This window comes from Solanum pennellii, chromosome 6, assembly GCF_001406875.1.
Source record: "Solanum pennellii chromosome 6, SPENNV200".
Classification (NCBI taxonomy): domain Eukaryota; kingdom Viridiplantae; phylum Streptophyta; class Magnoliopsida; order Solanales; family Solanaceae; genus Solanum; species Solanum pennellii.
The window spans coordinates 51,088,941-51,099,791 of record NC_028642.1 but is presented as its reverse complement, the minus strand read 5'-3'; the positions used below and the strand labels follow the sequence as shown (position 1 = coordinate 51,099,791).

Genomic DNA, 10,851 nt, shown 5'->3' with positions numbered 1-10,851 from the left:
AGGGGCAATATAGTAATTTGAATAATTTATACGAAGAAACATATGTTTACTAATAAAACGTATTAACTGAACGCGTTTTATGCATAAAGAGTAGGGGCAATATACTAATTTCGACAATGTATAAGAAGAAACATCATTTTACTCATAAAACGCTATCACTGAATATGTTTTATGAATAAAGAGTAGGGGCTAGTGCTTGTCGCGTTTTACTCGTAATTGCGACAAGCATATAAAGGTGTGTTGCCAGTGCTTGTATGTCACCCATTTATTGACTTTTAATATTAAGGATTTGGTTTATATATAAACATCAGATACAAGTAAGTATTTATCGTATTCATATCTAATTGGGTTTGAGGTGATAAATTTTTGTTTTATATTTATTTTAAGAGATAGTATTTTAATTGAGATACATTAAATTACGTGAAAGTAGTATCAGAGAAAAACTCAATTAGATTAGAATGTCCAAGTTTTAACTCAAGAAAATAAAACGAAAAAAAGAATAATTAATTGACAAATAAGAAAATAAAATGATTTTTTTTCTAAAAGAAAAATCACATGCAAGGCGCTGACAACCTTGAGCCTTGTAAGGCTCATGGCGACTGAGCCTTACAAGGCTAAAAGTTGTTGCGCCTTCTAAGGCTCATCGGATTTTTCGCCTCGTTTTTGAAAATCTTATTTAGATACCGTTACAAATTATTGCCCTTTTAATTTCATAATTAGTTGAGTTGCCTTTTTGAATTTTTCAAAAAAATTTATCGCCCTTTTGATTCCGAGCTTATAAATAAAGAGTCCCTCACATTTTTGAACTTTAAATTTTCTATGCTTTTTTAAAAATTATTATTATTATTATTAGAACACCCAATGTAGTATACATTCTATATTTATTTATAATATAGTGTTAAATATATTAAGAAGACAAATTTTCACAGTAAAAGATTGTGACTCTGAAGGAACGCTAGAGTTGAAAAAACAGATTTAAAAGTAAAAATTTGAAAATATGAAGAAAAATATAAAAGTAAATTCCATAAAACTGGCCTAGGATTCTCTTACATGAACTTATGCAATTCTTGTAACAGTGATCAGAGTTTAAGATATGGAAACTTCCAATTGATTATATACTCATTTTTTGAACCGTGGATTATGGATTCACAGAGAAAAATTTTATGTGACATTTGTAAAACCTTTTCCCTTTATTTTAGTTTGCCAAATACTAATACTACACCAATTTTTGTTGGCTAGGTAAATGTGTGCTATATATCAGGCATATCATAGAGATTTCACCCCAAAAGGAAGAACATTCTCTTTGAATTGATAGGAGTAATTGCCAGTCAGAAAATGGATATTAAATCAGACACATGTTCAACCAATATGGTTTTCAGTTAAGAAAATATTATTAATGAACCAGGCATACCAATGTTGTGCCAAAACAGAAACAAGAAAAGCAACCACCAGGGTAAAGCTAAGTCAAAACTGAAAGCTATTTAATGCTCTCTAATTCAATAGGTTCATCTTCATACATGGAAGCTCCAAGGGCAGCATTATTGTGGTGGAGACGTAATAGCATGATGATCTAGCCAGAAGCAGTTTTCTTTTGCTGGAAGACGACAGCATAAACTGGGACTATAACACCAATGGCGACTGCAGACCAGACACCAAGAGTCATCTTCAGCTTCTGGTTTGACATCCTGTCCAAGTTGTACATGTGTTTTGCATGAAGGTAAAAAGGTTCGTCATGTCCATGACCTCCCATTCTCTTGACGCCTGTTGAGTGGAACTCTCTCTTCACTGACCAAACAATAAATTTCAATTATCAGCAAGGTCAGACTAATAAAAAGCATGAACAACAGCATCCAAATTTGATTGAAATAAACTTGTCATAAAGAAACGGTAAGATGAAAAGACAATTAGAAATGAAATATGAGAAATGGAAGTTTCAAAACATGTATAATTAACTAAACAAGTATCAAAGAATGTTTGAAATGTAACGGTTAAGTCAGACGTTTGAACACGTGCATAAAGAAAGAAGTTGGTATAATAAATAATTCGAAGTCATTCAAGCAGGCCGTAGAAAAACACGTTTCAATTGCCACACTGTTCCAATGAAAAGATTGTCAAACTGATGGAAGTATGCTTGTCCGAAAAGGAGGAGGGAGAGCTACCATGGAGGGTTCCTCAAATTATTAGAAGGTTGACTAATTAATTTTTGAGTTAATAATTGAATTGATAAAACCCACTATCCATCGCTCTCCCTCTTTGACATCAGTATATTCATAGAATTGAAGCATTTATAACATTTTCACATAGACCTAAAGATATGTCCCTCAAATGCATTTCCAACAGATAGCAGTATCATTCTTATTTTTTATTGATAATCACATGTCTCACAAAAAGAACAATGCTCAGAAGATCTACCAAACTATTTTGACTATTTCATGCATCCAGGTTCATAATGCAGGGCCTAGGCTAGTACTGTGATTTATGGTTGATAATAGTCATCAGGATGAGTAAACCTATAAAGTAAAAATATTTTCTCGACAAGCTCTTAAGAGATGGAACAACTAGATAATGCCAAGCATATTTCAGAAGGTGCAGGTTCAAATACCAAAAGAGAATCTGAGATTTTGCTCCATCGGATGGGGAGAATTTTGCTGTTTTTAGTCTTTTTCAGACAAGTTTGCATCAGACTAACGCATTTTTTTTTATAATTGAGAAATGGTCAGTGGGTTCGCTGGACCAACTCCAACTGGCTCACAAGTTTGAACTTGGAGTACCCTGCTCTCACATAAATACCTCTTGCTAGCGGAAGGGTTTGAACTGGTGACGTGCGCCCAACCCAGACATCACGTGTTATATTTTCAAAGCGCTAAACCAAACCCCTGAGGGTCAGATTAATGCAAAATATTGATGAACCTTCTTTAAAAGTTTTAGAAGCAAATAAACGAATAGGTATTCATGTGGGCCAAACAAGACACCATAAGATATATACACCGAGTTCTAGCATCCAGAGCCAGCCTGATGGACTATTCTAGACCAAAATTACATCAAACCTCTTATCTTGGAAGTAGCTCCATGCTAGCTGAAAACAACAATAGTTATATATACCAGGGCTCAACTTGGAATGTCAATGATAATAATTGTACTTTTGTCCTTGCCAATAAAGAACATAAAAACACCTCAAAGAGACCAAAGCTGAGCTATCAGAAGTAGATATTTTGGATAAGTTGGAAGTAGCGGTTGTTACAGAGAAAAAAGAGAATAAAATTCCCTTGTATTAAGCATGAAACTTAAAACAGGAGATTATAAGAGAGCTTCTTATATTAAGGCGCATATGTGCTGTATAGCAGCCAATGAGCCAAAAAGTAGGAACTATTAAGGGTAAAAACTCACATGGAGCACCTTGTTTAATATCCTTAATGTTACTTGTTGCCAACTTCTACACAAGTTCACAGAGGGGGCTTACATAAATAGCTGAGTTATCCACATATCAATAACTAGCCACTGTGCATGACATGGATAGATATGACCTCATGCTCAAATCTAAATACTGTATGTATAGCCCACCTGAAATTATTATTTGGTTCTATTATAGAAGTCATGATCTTTAGATGTTTCTACTCATATTTTAGTCTAACGTATCACTTAAGAGAGAACAGGGCTCATTGCAGCACTGTGAAACCAGCAGTCTTGCATCATAATTCATACAGGAGGAACACACAACATTATCAGTGAAGTATCATCTCTCTATGCGCCACAAGACCAGAAGCACAGAATTGCTATAAATTGGTAACAATTCTCATTTATTTGAAGGATGGGTTGAGGGATGACAATCCCAACCTATCCTGCCTCCCAATATCAATGAATCAACTATCTGACCCACCATATCCAGGACCATTTCATCCCAATATGCAATCTTTTGTCCTTAATTACAAAGTTTGAGATTCTATTTTAGACTAGATGCACTCCAAAATCCCACAATTCTAACCAAGCTTTAAAAAAAAACTCATGAAAGACACATACTTTATGTAAAGGTAACGACAATAACTAACAGATAGACGTGAACAAAGAATGGACAAGAAGGGGCAGACGTTCCTAAGAACATTGAACTGAATCCTATTATTAGATTGATATATGTATACCATATGAATAATCGCAAATGTATACCTATGTTCTTATAAATCAAACAGATCCACAAAAATACGCCAATTGCACATACCCAGAAAATGGGTAGATCTGAAAAAGCAATACCTAAATCAGCAGCGGAAATCTAATTTGACTTTTCATCAAACAGATCCACAAAAATATGCCAATTACGCATACCCCAGAAAATGGTAGATCTAAAAAACCGATACCTAAATCAGCAGCGGAAATCTAAATTGACTTCTGTTGTTCATATTTTCAGCTTAACATTCAGTAATCACAATAAATCAACAACAATTTTTAAAAAAAAGTAAGTATCGATCAGCTATGTATCAATCGACTCATATCATTCCAATAATCATAAATCAGTATTAAAAAAAATCAAATGAACAAATGATAATAGAAAAAATAAGTTCTACGAGATGAGAATACCAGTTTTGGAGATAATGGATGCACATGAACGCAAGCCGTTGTTCAACGCCATCGCCGTTCTCTTGCCTTTGTTCGTTTTCCTGCTATGGACGCTCGGAGTAGTTTCGATAGGGTTAAGTTTAAAGTAATGATTTTTTTAGACTTTTGTATTTCCAATTTTATACTACTAACAACTACCGATTTCTTTTCATTATTATTATTGTTATTGAACATTTGATTCATTATATGAGATATAATATGTTGTTGGTAACTTATTGTTTTTAATATTTATATTGATATTAAAAAAAATAAATGTGGAGGAGAAGCTTTGTTCATTTTGTTAAAAAAAAATTCGGAATTTCACTTTTCATTATTTAACAATTTGACGATAATATAATAGAATTCTATTTTTGGCAAAATATAGACTAGAAATTAACATACATAATTTCCCTATAAATAATTAGCTGCTGATGCATTATTTATTATTAAGTATTACTAATAATATGTTGTCAAAATACCAACTAATCCCACTTGTAATCAATGTCAGCAAAATACATTTTTTAGTGCAAATTTTATCCAAATCAATCAGATGTTCTTCTGCACACAGAGAATAATTTTATTTTGTTCACACACAGTTGTAGAACTGCAGCTCAACAAAAACCATAAAAAAACAAATGGCCTAATAAACACCAAACAAAATGGATGACATTCTTCTGAACATGTAGCTCAATGAACTTTGTTTATAGCCGGAGAGATCTCAACAACTTTAGTACTCAAAAAATGTGATGACAAAACGCTAGAAATCGTTGCCGGAAGAAGCACTGTTTGATCCATTAGCTTCAGAAGGCCCGTTGCTGGTTTTGCTGATAATCCCCTTGCCAAAATAATCAGCAATTACGGAAAATCCATCCTTTGAGCTCTTGACTTGTTGGAAGAACTGGTCTGGGTTTTTGGAACTTTGTTCCAAGCTCCTCTTTGTTTCCAGAACGGCTCTGTACTCGGGAGCACACTCGGGGCACTCTTTCTCATTGTCCCCAAGACAGCGCTGATGAAATGAGTGCATACACATGAAGTGGACAGCAGGAAGGTCTAGGGTGAATGTGCAAGCAGTACACTTGCTAAGCTGAAATATTCTAGCATTTGTTCTTAGATCCTGGATCTCTTTTCTCATTATTGATGATTCTTCCTGCAAAATGACCAGAATGTTATATGATTCATAAGAAGTCAGATGAAGATGAAATTAGAATTCGAGATAACTGGATATAAATATCTGATAATTTATTTCTCGAGAAGGACTTAGGGTGTAATATGTCATGTTTCAAGAAGACTACCCGTCATCAGGTGCATAGCTAATGAGCTCAGAGAATAGCAAGTTTAAGCAGTGATTCTAGGTGCTTGTAGCCAAGAGAAGACAATAGAAGTCAAGCATCTAATTCAATGGTGAAAGAAAATGTGGCCATGGGGAACAACTAATAGAAGGCAACAGATGCCAATAGTATATCCTTCATTATCAAAAAGATAGTATAGAATGAAAGACAGTTATTTCAGCCACTCCTGGCGTCCCTCTCCCAAAAGAAAAAAGCAGAAAAAAAGAGTACACAAGACGTATTGCTGAAAGGATAACTTTGAACTCTGATATATGATGACAGTGGCTTTCTATAACCTAGAATGTTATATGTGATAGTTTGTTATCCATTGAAATATCAATTGGGTAAAGAAAAATCCTTAAAAGAACAGAAACAACAACATACCTAGTGTAGTCCCACAAGTGGGGTTTGGGGAGGGTCGTTTGTACGCAGCCTAACTCCTACCTTGTGAAGGTAAAGAGGCTGTTTCCGACAGAACCTCAGTTAAAGTGAAACAAATACAGTAGCGAAGAAACCACGATGAAAACAATAAAGAAAGGAACAAGTAAACAACAAACCGTACCATAACTAAAGCAAAGAAAATGACAGGTAACACCAAAATCAAAGAATAAGATAGTATGAGAATAATAATAATGTTAATACTGATACGAGAACTAGGCAATACTCGACTACCTTCTACCCCAAATTTATTTCAATATTATTTGATTATCAAGATCAGAGCTTCTACAGTCCAATCAAAGTAACTTCCTTTTCTTAATTCTTACAATTGTCAAGCAAAAATCATCAACCATAAAAGAGCAAACCAAACAAGACCCAAACAGCAATTCCTGTGTACTTAACCACTTATTAGTCCTCCTTCTCCAACTTTACAATGCCCATAAATATTTCACAAAGAGAGATGCAAGAACAATTAAAATTTCCAATTTTCCACTTTTCCCCTCAGAATTTCCTTCCACATAAAAATTAAAACAGACCTGACAAAACCAAAAATACAAATAATAAAAGTTCCAATTCTCCTTATTTGTTTCAACCAAACAAGAAACAAATGAAAAGGGTTTCTTGAAAATAAAAAGGACAACTTTATACCTTCGAAGTCAGTTGAGCAAGGGATCACACAGACCCAAATTAAGAAAATTAAGTGAATATGTGATAGATATGAAGAGATTCTTGTTGTTGTTGAAGAAGAGGTGACAAATAATAGGAAACTTCGCCGACTGGAACCAAAGAACAGAAACAACACTACTATAATAACTACAACACCTCAGTCCCAAACAAGTTAGGATCAGCAATATGCATCCTAACTTACCATACTCCCCATTGAAATTCTACATGGGGCCATAGGAATGAAAACAATGTCCATTTTGTTTAAACCACAAACCATTATGTCAAATGTGATGAGATGGCAGCTCAGAGAATTGAGAGTCCCTTTGATATCTACTATGTTGGGATGATATGCAACAGTCATTATCTTCACCAACATATGGAAGATACCAACAGCAGACTATGTTGCAACATGTACTACATGAAACACTCAGATAGGTTAAATAGATGGTATTGCTCTATAATTTACCACATCAAGGAAATGGCTGAAAGGAGGCTGTTCAAAGATAAAAACAAACCAAAAAAGCCTCCCTCCCCATAGTTATGTCACTGTACTGTAATTAACTTTTTAACTCTAGTAAGAAATACTGAAAGGAGGCAAGTTAGTCTACACATTAGAGGTATCCCAAAATATTTACATACACAAATATGAAATGGAATTCGAACAGACAAGTACCAACCTGATACTTTTCCATAGCTCTGCGATCTTCTTCAATCAACTGGGACTCATGTTCTAACTTTCTAGCTATGTAATCTTTGATAACTGAGAGAGAGAGGCACGGGTTTTTGGCAAGTGTCTGAAGAACCACAATGGGAGGCAAGATATCACCCCTCTCAATGTATGTCAGGATTTCTTTGACTTCTTTTGAGCAGTCTTCTCCAAGTTCACCAAAATACTTCAACAAATCTGCCCAAAGAGAAGGGTCACCCCCCTTACCCAAATCACCCAATCTCTTGCAGCATGCAATCAAACCTTCATGATCATGTACCTGCATGTAGCATGCAATAACTTCTTTGAAAAGTTTCATCTTCTCATACAGAAACAACAATCCTTCTTTAAAGTCATTCATCTCGCATAAAATTATGGCAAGATCAACGTCATATAGTGGTTGTTCTAGTTCAGAAGGCCATGCACTCTTAAGCAAGGTCAGCCCCTTCCGACGTCGCTCTTGACGACCTTTCTCATCATTTACGTCTTTCTTGTTCGATATAGCCTTCCCATTAGATACTGATTTTGAAGATTTATGTGCTAGATCATTTCCACCTTCATCTATGTTAGATTGTGAAATTGATGGGAAATCCAGGTCATGAGACAAGTACAATTCCAGGAGTGTGTTGTGAATTTCCACTTGAGCAGATGAATCCTTCACTTTGCTGGTATATTTTTCAAGGAACTCCAGAAGTGCATGAGGATAATGCACAAAAATGTTGAGAAAATCAATAGGAGAAGGCAACATCGAGATAAATGCACCACTTGATGCTCCCTTCTTAGGCAGTTCGGATTCCTCTGTGCAAAGCCTCATGAGTATCTCAACTGTTTCAGCTGGCTTATGCTCAATAAGAATTTTGCCATACTCTTTCACTGTCACCCCAGCTTGACTCAACTCAAGGCTGCTGATATATTGTAAAGCTTCTTCATACCTGCCTAGATCTTCAAGCAAAATTTTAAGGTACCATTCATGCCTCCCAGCTTTCTTAGCAACAGACATGGCATGCTCATGATAATTGGCAGCTCTGCATACCCTTATTGCAGTCTCAACATCAAACTTTTGTTCCCTAACCCCATCCTCACTTTTGATAAACTCATTCAGCTTCTCAACATCTTTTAATTTGGTGTAACAATTTAGTAAAAGAGTGGTATGATCTTTTGAGGCAAGCCCCTTCTCGTGCAACTTTTCCAAGTAATTGGTGAGATTGTGGATTCTCTGTGCATCCAAAAATTTTTGTATGACATATGAAGGTTCTAGATGTCCAATGGTGTGTATATACTGAGCCATAGCCTCATCAAAGTCTTGTTTACTGTACAAGTGATCGCCATATTTCCTCAGCACTTCAGCAGTTGCAGCAGCATCAGCTTGTTGGCTTTGGACAAGATTTATAGCAACTGTATAAAGGTTCTTCTTGAAAAGCATATCCAATTTGCTCTCCATATCTTTCTCCCCAATGCATAAAGTTGATTTGTCCTCCAAAATAAGTATTATGTTACCCCATTCACAAAGCATCTGAGAAACTTCGTTAACCACTATACTGTGGGCAATTAACCGGTTCTTCAGATCATAAACATTGAAAGTGTTCTTTCCAGTTCTTTGATCATCAAAAACACATAACAGGTATCCACGAAACCACCCAAGGAATTTCTTCTCTCCTTCAAAGGCCCAACAAGGACCACGACCATCAACTTCATAGAAATATATCGCCTCAGACCGACCAATAATGAATTCCTATAAGAGGATAATATCAATGACACTAAAAAAATGAAATTCCCAGCAAAAAGGAAAGAAGATAATAAAGAACACTTCAATTAGCACACACCGATCGATCAGTCATTGCAACACTAGTTACACTAGATCCAATCTGATCAAGAGTCTGCCGGGTAGGTGCTTGAGTATGCATGTTGAACAAGTTCACTGTATTTGGGGTAACAGCAAACAGCTGAAGCACCTGACCATCCACTCTGAACCCCAGACCCGTGATGGAGGATTGGCTTTTGTCTGAATAATTATCCACCTGAAGCTTAAAGCGCTTGATACGTTCACGGGCTATATCTCCTTGAATGCAATAGATGGAACCATTGTCCAGCCCTATAACTATGAGTAATAATGGCGGAGCCTCTTCCAGCACCAAAAACGATGTGATCTGCAGTCATGTTTTGTAATTCCATTTCATAATCGAATGATACGCAATAAAATAAAAGGCACACAAGTAGATAGGAAAGAAGAAACTTCATAAATACTAATATACACCTTTGCTTCAGGGAACTGGTTGGTGAACACTCGCAGTATTTGAATACAATCTGGACTTGATGTACTTGTTCCCTCGGGCTCCATCTTGTCAAGATCAAAAATTTTAAGACAAACAGCTGGGGGCTGGGAAGCTATTTGCTCATCTTCTCCAACAGTCACTAAGAAGTTCCTTTGCTAGTTAACATAGAAAGAGGAAAGCTAAAGTCAATGCATTCTGCAATATCAACTTTAAATAAGTATATGGGGTTTTCATCCAAATTATGTCTATCATTGCATCCGTAAGTAGTAACAATTGAGGAACTTCAAAAAAATTCTACCTTGAGCTGTTGGAGGAAGAGGACAGATGAAGAATGAGCTTGAAAACCATAATTGAACTTCAATCCTCGATCCAATAACGAAGCACTGCCATCATCACAACCCAACACAATCCTTCCTTTACCGCTGGAACAACATTGGATCTTGCCCGTTATATCATCTGGAACTTTCCCAGAAAATTTCTCCTCAAAAAATTCAAACTTCCTCCATTGATACATCCTTTCGTTGGTCAAGCCCTTAGTTACTGCTCAACCAGACCCACTACATGAAATTGCAAACCCAGTGAGTATGATTCTGGAATTTGTAGAAAAATTGAAACTTTATAGTTGTTAGCAATCACGTTGTAGGAAGAATTGAATCGACTCTTAGATGAAATTTTGATCTAATTTTATGAAAAGGTCCATAGACAGGATGGAAAGTTGAAGAATGATACCAAATTGGATTTGTCGGGTCACTTCTGTACCCGTTTCTGCTTGTTTTCTAGCGTTCCTTTCTGCAATTTTTATTTTTTATTTTTCAAAAAAAGTATTAAAAATATCACTGAACTAAAGAAAAAA

General features: G+C 35.6%; 2 protein-coding genes across 3 annotated transcripts; both read right to left on the bottom strand.

Moving 5' to 3' along the window:
* Window positions 1–1,285: 1,285 nt before the first annotated feature.
* LOC107023910 lies at window positions 1,286–4,765 on the bottom strand. Its single transcript, XM_015224753.2, has 2 exons — window positions 4,570–4,765; window positions 1,286–1,785 (listed from the first exon to the last, which is right to left on the bottom strand). Exons 1-2 carry the CDS (start codon window positions 4,619–4,621, stop codon window positions 1,571–1,573), a joined length of 267 nt encoding a protein of 88 aa, XP_015080239.1. The 5' UTR covers window positions 4,622–4,765; the 3' UTR covers window positions 1,286–1,570.
* A 285-nt stretch (window positions 4,766–5,050) lies between these two features.
* Window positions 5,051–10,777, bottom strand: LOC107023204 (vacuolar protein-sorting-associated protein 11 homolog). 2 transcript variants are annotated; one of them, XM_015223820.2, is made up of 5 exons: window positions 10,297–10,773; window positions 9,980–10,153; window positions 9,549–9,872; window positions 7,697–9,457; window positions 5,051–5,734 (listed from the first exon to the last, which is right to left on the bottom strand). In XM_015223820.2, the coding sequence occupies exons 1-5, from the start codon at window positions 10,510–10,512 to the stop codon at window positions 5,345–5,347; spliced, it is 2,865 nt and encodes a 954-aa protein (XP_015079306.1). In that variant the 5' UTR covers window positions 10,513–10,773; the 3' UTR covers window positions 5,051–5,344. The 2 variants fall into 2 exon arrangements, with proteins under 2 accessions (XP_015079306.1, XP_027773382.1); XM_027917581.1 differs by lacking the exon at window positions 5,051–5,734 and adding an exon at window positions 5,741–6,377 and having other exon boundaries at window positions 10,297–10,777.
* Between the last annotated feature and the right edge of the window lie 74 nt (window positions 10,778–10,851).

What these genes read in the sequence shown, in the direction of transcription:
- LOC107023204 (XM_015223820.2), bottom strand. Translation starts at nt 10,512, where the DNA reads ATGTATCAATGGAGGAAGTTTGAATTTTTTGAGGAGAAATTTTCTGGG. An exon ending in TCTTCCTCCAACAGCTCAAG is followed by an intron (nt 10,154 to 10,296) that starts GTAGAATTTTTT and finishes TATGTTAACTAG; the next exon opens with CAAAGGAACTTCTTAGTGAC. An exon ending in TTGCAATGACTGATCGATCG is followed by an intron (nt 9,458 to 9,548) that starts GTGTGTGCTAAT and finishes ATCCTCTTATAG; the next exon opens with GAATTCATTATTGGTCGGTC.
- LOC107023910 (XM_015224753.2), bottom strand. Translation starts at nt 4,621, where the DNA reads ATGGCGTTGAACAACGGCTTGCGTTCATGTGCATCCATTATCTCCAAA. An exon ending in ATCCATTATCTCCAAAACTG is followed by an intron (nt 1,786 to 4,569) that starts GTATTCTCATCT and finishes TTGTTTGGTCAG; the next exon opens with TGAAGAGAGAGTTCCACTCA.